This window comes from Dicentrarchus labrax, unplaced genomic scaffold (assembly GCF_905237075.1).
Source record: "Dicentrarchus labrax unplaced genomic scaffold, dlabrax2021, whole genome shotgun sequence".
Classification (NCBI taxonomy): domain Eukaryota; kingdom Metazoa; phylum Chordata; class Actinopteri; family Moronidae; genus Dicentrarchus; species Dicentrarchus labrax.
In genome coordinates, this window is record NW_026136845.1 from 66,677 (window position 1) to 82,338 (window position 15,662).

General features: G+C 42.7%; 1 protein-coding gene and 1 non-coding gene across 3 annotated transcripts; both read right to left on the reverse strand.

Annotated features, from left to right (window-relative positions):
- Window positions 1–212: 212 nt before the first annotated feature.
- LOC127360076 (small nucleolar RNA U13) lies at window positions 213–312 on the reverse strand. The gene has a single exon (XR_007883166.1). It is a non-coding gene; the product is annotated as a small nucleolar RNA U13 (small nucleolar RNA).
- A 2,355-nt stretch (window positions 313–2,667) lies between these two features.
- Window positions 2,668–14,328, reverse strand: spinb (spindlin b). Of its 2 annotated transcripts, none has more exons than XM_051394323.1 (7): window positions 14,184–14,328; window positions 9,020–9,377; window positions 8,837–8,885; window positions 8,649–8,743; window positions 8,389–8,544; window positions 7,465–7,698; window positions 2,668–7,191 (listed from the first exon to the last, which is right to left on the reverse strand). In XM_051394323.1, exons 2-7 carry the CDS (start codon window positions 9,069–9,071, stop codon window positions 6,992–6,994), a joined length of 786 nt encoding a protein of 261 aa, XP_051250283.1. In that variant the 5' UTR covers window positions 9,072–9,377; window positions 14,184–14,328; the 3' UTR covers window positions 2,668–6,991. The 2 variants fall into 2 exon arrangements, with proteins under 2 accessions (XP_051250283.1, XP_051250284.1); XM_051394324.1 differs by lacking the exon at window positions 14,184–14,328 and adding an exon at window positions 13,672–14,012.
- Window positions 14,329–15,662: the final 1,334 nt, after the last annotated feature.

A 15,662-nucleotide genomic window follows, 5' to 3' on the forward strand; every position in this document is an offset into this window, starting at 1 on the left:
ATTTTAATGACAAACAGGAAGTTTTAATTATTTGTTTCACAGCAGAAAGGTTTTTTATTTTCACTCATCAGGAGATAAAATTAACATAAAGTCTTTAATTCACCCTCAAACAACCCGCCATGTTTGTTCCACTCTGACATTGATCTATAGTAATGATCAGGTATTTATTGGTTGTTGAACAGATAATCAATAATCAATGACTCCCGGTTCAGGATCAGAAGGGCTGCGGCGCAGAGCGTAACAAGGTTGGGCTGCACCTTTCACGGATTGTCCGTGAACGCACCAATCATCATTCTCATGAACCAGAAAGATCATGGCGTCCAACATGGCGCTGCCTGTGTGTGTACCCGCCGTCCGTCGTCCTCACTGACGGTGTCACTGCTTCATCTTCAACACGTCATCAGATTCATCTCCCGCCATCGGTCCTCAGAGCGGGAAACCTCCCGCCGCTCCGCGCGCCCGTTTATAACCGCGTTAACCGACAGCAACGTAACGTTTTATAAAGCTAAACGGAGCGGTGCATTCTGGGAGCGACCGCGGTTGAATGAACAGCGACACCTGGCGGCGCGGAGGGGAACTGCACCCTGTAATATTCACTATATATAATATATTAAACTTTATCAGACAGAAATCTTACATTAACATTAGTTAGATACATTATAGAAACTCAATAAAGTTTGCTTTCTTATTGTCACAGATTGGAATTAATGTAACGTATTGTTTGATGTATTTGTTAGATTTAGATTTGTGGATGTTGGATTCTGTAAGAAATTGATGTTATAATATTAATTTCTTTTGGTAGAAGGGTTAGAAAACAATACTTTTTCATATAAATGAGCAAAATAAATAACATAAATGACTTGGAGGGATTAAAGTAATTAATTACTTTTTAAAGTCACTTCCTTGATCTTATTTAAAATAAAATGTTTAGAAGGTAGACACTATATTTTCCTCCGGTCTGTATGGAGGTTATTTCTGAATGAGACGACATTCGGAACATTTCTTTTTGACATAAATATATCACATTATTATTCTTTATGGAGGAGACACAGATCCTACAGCAGTAACAACAGGACGCAGTGATTCCCTCGGTGGTATTATGGGAATAACATACCGTCTAAATGTTCAGAGTCTGTCTCTGTGGTTCCAGGTGTAATATCTGTGAGGAGATAAATTATGCTTTTAATAAAGAAAGAAAGAAACAGTTTAATCTAATTTATCTTAATTGTATTATTAATGGTGGAAAGTTCAGGCCACCATGTTTCTATAATTAAAGCTGCAATAACTGATTATTATGTCATTATCCTCCACAACCAGCTACTAATGTTTGTAGTTTTTATTAGTTTTTATTTTTAATCTTTGTTTAAAACTCATTTAGACTTATTTTCCAAAGTGAGTTCACTTGTTTCAGTTTAGTTTTTATTAGTTTCTAGTTTCGCCAATGTGATGGAAAATAGGATCCTGTAAGTCATTATTTTGAGAAAGTTTCTTATTATAATTACCTTTTTCCCATCACATTGGTGGATTTGAGCTTCCATTACTTTCAGTGTTAAGTTTTAGTATAAAATTAATATATATAACAACCTTTATCTCCACCTACATATTACGTACATTTTATTCTATACTCCATATACATTCCCTTTATATAATACATGATATATATAAATACAATAATACATATATTATTTAATACATAAATATACATACATAAATATATAGTATAATAATTAGTACAATGCTACACAACATTTGTATTCAATAATCTGTGCAATGTTCCATCAATCATATATAAAAAGGTGTATTTAGTCTACATATAACTCTTATATATCTCGTATTTTCTCATTTTATGTGTTCATCCATTGTATTGTATTTGCTGTAACCACTGCGGGATCAATAAAGTCTATCTTATCTCTTTTATTAACATTAACACATCATTACCTTCTAGATAAAAGGTTATCACTCTGATATTTATTATTATATAATTACTTATTTCCTCATTCAGCAGTTACTTACGGAGCGATATGATCAGGTTGTGTTTGAGTATCCTGATGAGTCCAATATTCAGTCTTCACTATTTTCACCAGCTCGTCTCTAACTGTCTGTCTGCTCGGCCGATGGAGTACGGTGGCTTTAGAGAGAGATCACAATACAACCAACCTCATCTTTGTTGTGTTGAAAGTTGACAAGTCTTATTTTTCTGTCAGATAACTGAAATGTTTTTTCACAGCTACGTTTACTTTTTACTGTAATAGTCTGTCAGTAACGTCTCCTCTCGTTGAGACCCCGAACTGAAGATCTACTTGTTGCTGCGACTTCTTTTTAAAAGTTAATTAAACTTTAACTTTAAAACTAGAAAGAACCAATCAGGAACCTCCGTGGTTGCAAATAAAAGCTGCAGTTCGTCTAACGACCACTAGAGGCTCCAGCAGTGAGTCTCCATAAGGCCTCACATTAAAGCAGCAGACATAAACACGTTTACATCCTTTTGGTCTCAGGCTGTTTTCACTAACCCGGCTTCATTCAGCTTCATCTCTTTGCCCATTTCTGGATCAGTCGGGAGCCGGCAGAGTCAGGACCACCTAGATGATGGCCTGTGGGGGGGGTCGTCACAGAGACTATAGACAGTTTCATTATAGTGTGTGTGGAAAGAACTGACAGACTCGTGAGTGAAAAAAACAGAGAAATGGTTTATTTTAGTAAATAGTGTGAGCTTTTCACTGCTGTACAACACTGGCATCTGTAGTTGGCACTCTTTAAAGGGACGATCCACCCAAAAACAGAAATCTCACACCCGTCATCACTCTTTAAAACATGATAATAACTGCTGCCACTTCTGTTTGTCGGGGGATATTCTTTTCATTTTTCTCTTTTGCTCAACAAACCCCAAAAAAACAGCAGCCTCTGGGACACACGGTACAAAATAAAACAGGGAAAGAAAAAAACAGAAATGAAACGAAAAGGCACCCAAAGCCACAACAGACAGCCGAACAACTGAAAACTACACGGACATGCAACTCACATCGATTTACACGGAGCTATATAGGCATGCAAAAACAACACTGCTCTGAACAGGGGCTGGTACACACACACACACACACACACACACACACACACACACACACACACTCTCTCACACACACACACACACACACACACACACATCGATGTTTTTCTGTAAAATACGAACGGCGTGTCGGCTCCTGAACAGACGACTACTGATGTCCACATCATGGAGGCTAAAGATCCACCCAGACACTGGTTTTTGTTCCCCCCCCACCACCACCCAGGAGTCTTACTACGGTCTAAACATCCCGTGGTTCGTCAGCCCGAAGCCAGGTGCGTTGTGGGTAATGCCCCCCAAAACATCCAGGTCAACTGTAACAGATGCCAGCGGCTGATAGCGAGCTGAGTGGGACTCGGAGTGACGGCAGACGGAGGACAGACCGGGGAGCGACCTGAACTCTTCTGAAACAAAGATCTTCTGCTGGAACCGGAAACGTTTCGCACTAAAGAACCGAACTACAGTCTGAGTGACATCTTTTGTTTCCTTGTGATCAGAAAATGGTTTGGTTTCGATAGCTTTGAGATCTGCAGAGAAACTAAACAGGTTCTAACATCTGGAAAACACGTTTGTTACGTTGAGATCAGAGTAATTATTCCTCTCTGGAATGAGTTTGTCCCAAACAGAACTGTTCTTTAATCAGAACGTGGACTTTGAGACGTTCTAGTCTCCGTGTCCTGGAATTAGTATTTTAGGAAAAAACGACACATATTCAAACCAGATTTCTTTACAGTTTTCGAAACAAAGCGTCTCTGTGCTCGAGAACCTGAAGCTGTGAGTTCTAACGGGTTCTCGGTGTTCTTCAGAAAAAGGTTCTCGTAGGAAAATGACTCACATTTCGACGGGATACTGATTCTAGAGCAGCTACGAATCAGTGGAGATTTAAATCTGAGTGAAGTGTTCTAGAACCGGGGCGTGTTCCGGAATCGGAGCGTGTGCGTCACTGTGTTCTAGAATCGGAAGCTGGAGTCAGAATGGGTTCCACGGAACCAAAGGACAGATTCTAGAACAGAAACGCAGAAACATGGAGACTCGAGTCAGAACAAGAGTTTTACAAAATTGAAAGAAATGTTCTGGAACACCTCAGCATGAGAATCCATTCCCCACCCGGGTCCGGTTCTAGAATCGGGGACCAGGGGGTTGGTTCTGAGATGAAAATGCATGTTCTACAATGTTCTAGTCTCTGTGTTCAAATCTTTTATTCTAGAATAATATAGTAAAGGAAAAGTGTTCTTCCTTCAGAAAAATGTTCTTGTATAAAAATGGCTCGAACTCATTCTAGAGCAGCGTGTTTAAAGTTCTGACTCCAGAATCAGAACAAGTGTTTTAAATCTGAGTGAAATGTCCGACCGGGCGTGTTCTAGGACGGGTACGTGTGGGTTCTAGGACGGGTACATGTGGGTTCTAGGTTAACGTTATGAGTTCTAGAGTCTGAATCTGTCCACAGAAAGATAAGATGGGAGGGTTCTGAACGTTCCACACATTGTGACGGGACGCAGCTGCTTTAAGTTCTACATCGTTGGATCAGAACAACCCACAACGTGGACCGGAACCCGGAATGTTCTAGGTCGGGATCCAGAATGAGATTTACCTTCGAGTCCCTTCAGGCACACGAGATGTGGATCAGGCAACATGGCTGTTTATGCAAATGTCACGAGTGATGTCACCTCCTGTGGTGGGCGGAGCTACATCAGCTAAGAGCACGGCATTGTGGGAAGTGAGATGAATGAGAAATATCTTTCCAGCACCCTCCCGACTGAACGCCGTTAGAGCGCCGTGAGATGACTGCGGGGAGGAGCGCCGCAGTCCAGAGTCACAGAAAGTCTTACAAACACCCGGCGGGTCAATGGAGCTGCAGCTGGTTCCTACAGGAGACCGGGTCGCACACAGGAGACCGGGTCGCACACAGGAGACCGGGTCGCACACAGGAGACCGGGTCGCACACAGGAGACACAGGACAGAACATGAGGTGATATAAAAGCAAAGAACAGATAACACACAAAGGAACCGGCGACCTGCCAGCTGATACCAACATATAGACACACAGCGCGTCCGCCGGAGAGCAGAACATCTTTTTATAAGAACACAGAAACCTTAAATCCATCGGTTGAAGCGGGTTTGGTCCGTAACGAACCACAAGGAGAGTCCAGCCAATCAGAAAACAGCACTCAAGATAGGGGGGCGAGGCCACTGCTACAGTTTAACCTTCACGCGGGTCCAGTGATTGTTTAGGATTGATTGTTTTCGAACCGATCGATATCCGATCAGCTGTCTGAGGGAAGACGGAACATTTGGATATTCTGGGAAATCTTTTGTTTCCAGGCTTTACTCTTTATTTTTAACCCCCAACATTTAACATTCATAAGTAAACAATGTGTAATAAATGGTTTCTAACACACTATAATGTCAGTTTAAGCAGCTGTGAGTGTTGATTAATGTATTAGTTAACAACTTTAACTCCTCCTGAGTATAATAATGACAGTAAAACACCGATAATATAAAATATGTCGACACAGGAGACGTTATAATTGTTAATAAACACAAACACTTGCCTTCGATCTGCTTACAACTACATTATTAAATAAACTGCTTATGAATGTCAAATAATAGGAGGAGTGCTACCCTGACGCATCCTGGACATACAGTATCAATAACTGATATTGATCTTTTTATTGATCTCATCTGACAAACAAGAGGATTTCCCAAAATGCTGCTGTGTTTCATGAGAGAAGATATTTCTTTAGTGAGTTATTATCTTTTATCATCCTGGTTTATCTGAAACATTTAATACTTTTTGGCACAAACATAAAAAATATTGATTACAGGTGAAAAACATCAGAATCCGTCAAAGCTTCATTGTTGACATTTTGTTTAAATAACTAGAAAAAGCTAAAACTGCTCAACAGAAAAGTTTCCCCAACAAATGAAACGGACTTAATGCTCTTTAATTAAACTTAAACAACAGCTCGTTAGCATCATTAGCATCCCTACTCAAACTCAATCTGTGCGGCAGCCTCGAGCGCTACCTGTGACCAGCAGTTAGACGGCTAACGACGCTAACAGGCCATTCTGGACCAACTGATGCCTGATCACCTGAGCCTCTCCAAGTAAAAGGCATTATGGGTAATGTAGGAATCAACAGCAACAGGAAAAAGACAAATGATAAAAGAATGGAAGAAGAAAAAGAGTCTGTGTCCTCAGTCTTTGTGGGTCAGGTGACCTGCAGGGAGGCGGGGCCAGTAAGATGCTCTGTGATTGGACACGAGCTCCTCCCGCGATGAAGAAGACAGACGAGCGTTCAGCTTCATCTACGGGGGGGGCTGTATTCCTGAAGTCCCATCCCTTCATTAACCCCGGCAGACTCAGACCCGTCCACCCCCCTCCCTCTGACAGCGGAGGTCTCCAACGGTCTGACAGGGTTTCAGGAAAAAGGGGGGAGGAGGTCTTTCTGTGGTTCCAGACCTGCTCTGACTCTGGAACGAATGATCTCGGGACGTCTCAGGTTGTCGAAGTCAAAACTCTCAAACTGAACCAGATTTCTTTTTGTGCGATTTTAGTTTCAGTTCATCCAAATAACCAGTTTTTACGTTTCAGAAGGTGTCGGAGGAAAGCGTCCTGAAAGAGTCTAAAGAAATCTGGATAAAATGATGATGATTGGATCCACCGCAGTGAGTCTAGGAGCTGGTCTCGGTCTTGGTGACGGGGCTGAACTTCCATCGTTTTTCTTGTTTTTAAGGCGTTTGATAAAAGAACAAGTGAAGAATGGATATCGTCTGTCTCAGGCGTCTCCGTACATCGCGGGGAGTCTCAGGATGTTTTAAACCCTAGCTGGAGTTCTTCACTGGGGGGTTCTGGTGGGGTGTTCGGTGGGTCTAGGCAGGTCTCGGTTAAGTCTTTTTTTTCGGGGGTCCCGGACCGGGTTTTCGGGCCTTAGGAGGTTTTGACCAGGTCGTAGACGTAGATGTGGAAGTCGTCGTCGAACTTGATGAAGTAGACGGAGGGCTTAGCCTCCACCTGGTGGATGACCATACCCGACCGCTTCCCGCCGTCCTCTTTGGCGTACTCCACCTGTTTGCCCACCAGGCTGTCGACCACCTCGCCGGGCTCCCGCTCCGCCGCCACGGTGTCGTCTGCGAGAGAGAGAGAGAGAGAGAGAGAGAGAGAGAGAGAGAGAGAGAGAGAGAGAGGTGAGCAGGTCAGTGGCTGGTACTAACTCACGTAGACACGTTGGTTGTAGATATTTCTCCGTTTGTGTGGAGAATAAAAAGCGTTGGCAGCTCGGAGAAGAAGACTACGATGAGGTAAAACAATGAAAATACTACATTTTCTCACATTTTCTGTTGAGTAAAACTGAATCAGGTGCTGAAATGAACTCTGGTCCAGTAGAACCGGTAGTCACTCACTGGAGTCGGGCATGATGCGCAGGTCTCCCTCCTTGTAGTCGTCCAGGAGCTGGTACATGTAGAGGACCGGGTCTTTCTCGTAGGTGATGTAGAACCAGGAGGTCATGATGGGAGCCCGAGCCAGCACCATCCCCCTCCACTCCTCCTTCGGCCCGTCTTCCGTCTCGAACATGTGCTCCACCGCTTTCCCGATCATCGTCTCCGCAAGCATCGAGTCGCTCACACGGGCCGGAGCTGGACCAATCACAGAGCGGCAGAGAGGGCGTTTAAACTGACATCATCACCTCAGCGGTAAACAGAAAGGTTCGGTCCAACGAGGAGTGAATATGTCATCTATACGTTGCAGAGTGCGGTGTATAACAGTGTACTTTTTAACTGAGCTAGCATCAACGTCTGCCTTCCAGTGAACACAGCCCGACCCGGGACCGAACACAATCTCAGAGACTGACAGAGAATCCAGCACCGAGGTGGTTTTCTTGCCGGGTTTGCCTCCTGGTGTCGGTTAGGTTAGCTGCACGGCTGACCGAGCTAACAGCAGTTAGCGGTTGGCTACTGATCAATCTGTCCATCAGGAAACTGTGAATGACCTCGGTACTGTAACATTATTCTCTGTCAGTCTCCGAGGCTGAGCCCGGTTCTGTCGCCCGCTCACGGCAGATACAGTTAGCAGCAGTTAATTAGTGGTTAGCTACTTTAGCTAAAGCTATCTGTCCATCAGGAAACTCTGTAAATCTCAGAGAGTCGAAGCTGAGCAGCCGGAGGACGTCAGAGGGAAAACCAGGAAATATTTTCTCCATAAAATCTGATCCAGTTTCACCAGAATCACTGAATACGGTTAAAAAGTTGAGCTGCAGTTCCTCTAACGTCCACCAGGTGCTGCTGTGATCAAACTCTGAAACACCCCCGACTTCCTCCCTTCCTCACCCACTCTGTCGGGCAGGACCTCCAGCCCCACCACCCGCTCGTCGCTGTACAGCTCCAGGCCGTAGATGCAGTCGAAGCCGTCGTATTTGATCAGGTAGAGGGAGGGGTTGACAGGGACCTGGTCCAGGACCGTCCCCTTCCACTGGGACGACTTACCTAAGAGGACACACACACACACACATTTATTGGTTAAACATGAAATGAAGTAGAGTTTTAGGTCGACTCCCCCGACACTACGAGCACGAAGTAATCCAACTCACTGCCTTCCTTCCAGATGTGCTGGATCCTGCAGCCCACTATGTTCCTTCTGGGCTGAGCCAGAGTCTTACTGGGACCAACACTGGTCCTCTGTTTCCTGCAGGGACACAGAAAGAGGAAACACATGAGAGAAAAGGATGATGAGAAGTGAAGGTGAAGGACACAGAGGGAGTTCAGACACCAGACTTACTTGTGCGAGTTCTTTTTCTTCATCATGTTTGCAGAAACGCCGGAATGTCCTGAAACACAAACACAACATTCAACCATCGTACTGATAGGCGGTGCGTTCAAGGACACTCGGGTTAGTGAGTCAGGAGCAAAATCAACCATCAACATTATTATTTCAGACGACCAGTTATCAGCAGTGACTCACCCCCGTCTGCTCGGGGCCGCGGGGCCGCTGGGCTCTTGAAAGGGGTCTTCATTCATCCACCTGTAGGGGGGCAGCCAGCAAGGCCGCCGGTCCGGGCTAAACTCTGGGAATCGGTGTGTGTGAGACACCAATCGGGGGGCGGTGTGTGCGTGTGGAGGGGGGGTGAGGATGGAGGGAGGGGGGCAAGGGGGGGGAGGAGGGTAGGGAAAGGAGGGAGGAGGAGGTGGTGGGAAAGAAGGAACACCAGGAATCAGGCCGGGCCCTGGACAGGCTGCATACAGGCCGGGTACGGACTATCACCTGGAGACTGAGGCGACGTCACAGCTGATGGACTCGATGGGGAGACGGTGAGTTCAGCCTGAGGACGGAAACCGGAGAGACCAGACCTTTAGAGAGTTAAGATCTTTATTCTGATGTGTAAGATCTCTTTTTTCATCCAGGATAGAAAGATAGTTTTATATTCTCTGAACCGCCGACTGTAGAATAATCGATATTTCTAACAACCTTATCTCGGTCACGAAGCCAAAAGCTGATTATTTGATGGCTGCTGAAGGTCTGAGTTGCAGTCGGACTGCAGATTAAAGAACAGACACACATTCACTCCTCTGTAATAAAGATTAAACTGAGACTCTCTCAGAAAGATAATTGGCAGCGAGTGGTTTCTCTTCACGAGTGCTTCAGCCGTCGGCCATCTTTCCTCCTCTTCACCTCAAATCATCCCGACAAGAGGAAGCGTCTGAGCTCCGTGACCGACCTGATTACCGTTTAACTCCTCAACACAACCGCAGGACACCGGGTCAGAGGTCAGAGAGCTCTCCACCCTGCTGCTCGGCGCTCTACGGCACCAAATTATACGTCATTAAATAAAAGTAGAGCTACAGCGAACAACGATTATAAATTATAAAACCAAGCTGCAACGATCGGGTGATTGATCGGGGATTTTGATCATTGATTGATCGCTGAATTGAGTCTGAACTAAAACTAAAACTAGGATAAATTAAGAAGTTAAAGATCTGGCTTTTACTTTAAGTAATGTAATAAGCCTCCGTTTTTAGGTTTTAGTCTTAGTTTTGTTTATTTTTATATCCTCTTTCACTTTTTTGATGTTTTACATTTTATTGTTTTCACTGTTTTCATTTTCAGCTGACCAAAACTGTATTTATTGTTTCAGTTTGCTAGAAAGGTTTATATGGATAAAGTGGACAGGATGTGACAGCAAACTGTCCTTCAGACAGAATAAGACAAATAAAGACGTTAACTTCAGAATCTGTAACTCACTATTTTATGACTCCTTAAAAAATAAAAAGAATCCTAAATTGCGTCACTTCCCGTCTCTGAAGCTCAATGAACTCAATAAAAAACAATATACTGCATTATTAAAGGTGACCATTAAGTACAAACCATATGAATAACTATTATATATTATTAATTATTTAAAAAAGTGGTTCTCGAGGTCTTCTTGATTTTAAGGCGTGCTAGAGAAGTCATCCGAATCTCTAGTTTTACACAAACTTCCTGGAGTTACTGAGTTCACTGTCTGAGTTCATCGTTCAGTTTTTAATATAATATGAAATATCCATAAAATATGAGTCCGTTTATTAATAATAGAAAAGGCTCCGTGAAGGAAAAGGTTGGGAAGCAGTAATTTAACACCAAACTGCCAGTAAAAATCCAGATAAATAAACTCTGATCCAACAGGCAGCAGAGACACAATCCCCTGATAAGCAGAGATATTTTCTGTCCCACAAGGTCACAGACGCACAGACGGCGGCGGCACAGACAGCAGCAGCACAGACGGTGGCGGCGGCGCTGGGAAGCTGCAGCGATGATATGAACAGAATGAAGCTCACAGACACACTGCTGATAAAATCACCCAGAAACAGAAAGGAGTTCTGCAGAGCTGCAAGCTGCACGACAACAACCACAACAAGTGCAACACAACCACACACTGCCGCTGCACACAGCGCCGCAGCAGCAGCACGGCAGCGGCTCAGCCCAGACCCGGATCAGACAGGGATCGCACCATACCGAGGAGGGAGGAAGATGAAAGCCAGGAACCCAGCGGGGGGGCGGAGATGTGATGTGAGGGATTAGAGCTGTAGTAGTGATGGTCAGAAGATCTGTGTATGATTTATTCCATCAGCTCAGATCTGGATCCACAGCAGGAGGTTCTGACTGAGACCAGTTCTTCTCAAAGAACCTGAAGTTAATGGTTTTAGATCTCTAATGTTCAAACTGAATACTGGAAACTATCACAGACTGAACTTTAACTGAATTTGGACTCTAAACTGAAATAATTCTCACCAGTTGAAAGTAATAAGATTTAAATTCAAGTCAGATTTTGCTCAGAATATTTTCAAATTTAAAACTAATGAACTCAGATTGTTCTGCCTTTAAAAAACCTCCATACATTAAGCAGAGCAGCAACCATTATTTATTATTTATTATTTATATTATCAATGAATCGTTCTCTATAACATCAGAAACAGGAAGGTACGACCGCATTGATCCCGGTGAACTCAACGACCACATCATTGAAGCTTCCTGCACAAAACTCAGGTAAAAAAAAAAATAGTTTTCTCTCTTTCTCCTACAAACTTCCCAGCATGCATTGCAACTTCGTATAAAAGCTGCTGTGGAATCAGACAAACACAAAACCAGCCTGAGACCCTGAAGCACACGGTGATGCCTTCAAGTGTCTCACTTTGTCCACAAATACTCAATTTACAATCATTGAAGTCCAAGAAGAGCAGAGAATTCTTCTTTAATTGTTGAATCTAATAATCAGCTGATCGAGAGACGGATCAATACTGTAAGGATTAATGTTCATTGATTCACCCGTGAAGTCACCAACCACACAGGATGTTGATAATCAGGGTTTCGGTGCTGTGGTTAAAATCTGGTGAACACCAAAGAGTAAAGCAGCTCCTCAGTCTGAGACAATAAGGCAAATGTTAACTTTTAATTAGGGAAGCAGGATGATTATCCATTTTTATAAATGATCAGATCAATAAATTACAGCCGATAAGTGATTGGTGGATAATAATAATAATTTATTTTGAATATGCAAATCGATAGGATTTAACTTAGAAAGAATAAAGGAACATTTTAAAGAGTCCAAACTGTTTGTTTGTTTGTTTGTTGTTATAGATTAAATCCTCCAGCTTTGTTCAAACCCTCAGGTGAGTTAATAATTGAGACGCAGGTAATTATTGATTATTGTGTCGTTAAGATTAATCCGCGGCAGTCGTTTAATAAGGATTCTCAACCCGTCAATAAACTGATCACTTTCTCTATTAATCGATTCGTCGTTTGGTCCAGAAAATGTTGATCAATGTTTCCTAAATGTGCAAATATCTTCAGTTTCCTGTTGAAGAGGATAAAGAAACCAGAAAATATTCATTTAAGAAACTGAAATCGATTAAATATGATTTATATTTGATTAAATATCTAAACTAAACCACGTCCCAAACTCGACTTTACACGTGATTTGTTTTGTTCCGACACTCTTCCGACCTCTTGAAGTCGAGTTGGTAGCATTGTACGAACGACTTCCAGCCCTCGCTGTGTCGACTTTACACGTTACGAGATGTTTTACTGTTTAATTACTAATCAGTTAATTTGTGCTACAACATTTTGGCGATAACTTTAAATCTCTAACGTGAAACATTTCCTCATTAAACAGTCCACAGTATTAAAATATTATTATTATTATTGTTATTAATATTAGATCAAATGGACGGTACACTGACCGATGCCCTGTATCTACAGCACTGGCCTCTGCCCTGTATCTGCAGATGCTCCTGGTAGAAACCTCCTGAACGATCCTAAAGGCCAGGACACACCAAACCGACGGCCGACTGTCGGCAGAAAAGTGCCTCCGAACGCACCAAACTAATCGGTGAAAACCGGAAATGACGGATCACTGTAGACGTAGTAAACACAGAGCACGCTGTCGTCAGTCACTGTTTCCATCAGAGAGTGTTGATAGTAGTCAAGAAGGATCGTTGTTGTCATTACTCGCTGAACGGAAAATACGATGGCTAATAAAAACAAGATACTGGCGTTGGCGTAGTGTGTTTACCATCGTCACTTCTGGTTTTCTCCTGATTCGCTAGTCAAGGGCGAGCACTCCACCAATCAGATTGGTCACTGAGGCCGGCGGCCACTGGACGATTCTACATGTCGAATCGGCAAAAATGAACGCCGACTCCAACTGATGGCGGCACGGGACACACCGAACCGACTCGAGCCACCGACCTCGCCCAACTGTCCGATGACGTCCGACGGCCGATAATCGGGTTGGTGTGTCCGGGCCTTAACCGCGACCACGACGTCCAACTTCCTCTGTTGTTATTGTTTTGATGCGAGAGGCCCCCTAGTGGCAGAAAATACAGACTGCACCTTTAAAATAACATCATCACATATTTATAACTCATAGAAACACCAAACTGTGGAATCTGCATCGGTACGTGGATCGGTGGTCTGATATCCGATATGGGAATTATGTCTATATCGGCAACTCGATACCGATGATGGATCAGATCGGTCCCAATCAATATATCAATCAATACATTCCCAAACAGTCACAGACTGAATCATCTTCACGTCAAACAACATCCAGAGCTCACTGACGCACACAGGAACCTCACCTGAGTTCACCTGACAGCCGCACATTGTTCCCCATTCACTCACATTGTTTATGTGTTTGCAGAATATTGATCATCCCTCTGAGTGTGTGTGTGTGTGTGTGTGTGAGAGAGATCATCAATATTCTGCAGGTTACAGTGAGAGCAGGCTGCCATTGGTCAGTAAACAGCTGTTGTGCAGGTGAGTTGTGCAGCTTGTTTTGGCTGCTGATGAAGAAGAAGATGAAGATGCAGAGGTCACAGATGAGCTGACCACCGCGCAGACACACAATACTTCACTATGTGCACAGAGACAACCGGTCAAACCCTCCTCTCGGCCGCCATATTGCGCCAGTATTTACAAAAAAAACCCGCATCGGTGCAAAAAAAAAAAAAAAAAAAAAGGCGCAAGCGAACAAAGGGAGAGGGGGGGGGAACACGGGCGCTGCGCGAGCTGGTTTGCGGTAAACCGTGAAAGCGGACAAAGTGCCCGTTAAACGGCTCGTTCGGCGGTGCCGGAGGCCGCAGGTTCTTACCGATGCAGCAATCAGTGTCGCCGCATAATCCCGATCAACCGCCGTGGCTCCAAATTGATCCGCTCTGCCTCCGTTTGCTGCTCCGCTGCGTCAAGCCAGCGGCGCTAAGATGGCGGAAAGGCGGAGGTGAGGCGGTGCGAGCCTTCAAAATAAAAGCGAGGGTTTTTGATGCAATGTGATTTTATTTATTTAGAAATAAAAGAATTGAATTATATGGAAGCCAATTTCCACCTATGTAAAACTGTAAGTCATTAAACTAAGAATCATTCTCAAAATATTGACTTAGTATCTCAAAATAATAACTTTGTGATACTAAGTCAAAATAATAAGACACTAAATAATTGTTTTTATGTCACATTGGCAGAAATGATATAAAAACAACCACAAAATTATAAGAATATAAATCTATTATAATCTATCAGTTATATCTTTTTAATTGCGTTATTGTTTCAGATTGGTCGTATTGATTTCTATATTTTCTGGCATGTTTTAATGTCGTCCTTAGTTTATTTTATAGGATTGTATTAGAACATTTATTCATGATTTTATGATCTATATAGTCCTGATTTGACTCACTGCAGTTTTTAATCATTAAACGGTAAAAATTGTGTCATTAATGGAGGCAGTTTGTTGTTAAGTTTTTGTTGATTTAAAGAAATGTATCTGCAACTATTTTGCTTATCGATTCATCGTTTAAGTCTCAAGCACAAAATGCCACAAATGACCTGGTTTTAGCTTCTGAATTATGAGGATTTGTTGCATTTATCTTCTTATTGCTGGATCAGAATTATTCACAGTTACTCAAATTTGTACAGACAAAACAATTTTTTATTAATCGAGAAACATGTGGCCTATTATTCAATAATATTATTATTAATTAATAATACAAAATCAGTTTATTACAAAATGTGGTCAAAATGATTTAAAAATCAGAATCAGAATTTAAAAAATAGTTTATTGATATATAATAATAATATTATAGAACATCAAAATTATGTATTATATTACAATATACACACATATATTTATACACATCTGAAGTATGTACATAATAATAATATAAATATTAATATATAGAAGATATTAGTGTCTGTATGCTACAGTATCTGATTTCAAAGTAAATGTCTCGATCTCTCTCTCGTGATACATCAATTAAAACCATTCAATTAAGCGTGCTTTTATTTTCTAGCCGGAAGTGTGATGTATTATTCGGGCTGTTGTGACGCTGCTTGTTGTGCAGGCCAGAAATTCTTCCAGTCCCGCCTTTCTGCCTCTTGCCAAATAGTGATCCATCCGATTGTTGTTAGCGCGATTTGCTGCTGGTCCTTCCTGCCAAATACTGAGACTCTCCGTTGACCCGTTTTTGCCTCATAAAGATCCGAAAGAGCAGAATTATTTAAACTCAAACAACATTTGGCCTCTGCGCTGCGCGGCCATCTTAACTTTACCGCCGCAGTGAACTCGATTCGTCGTTAAATT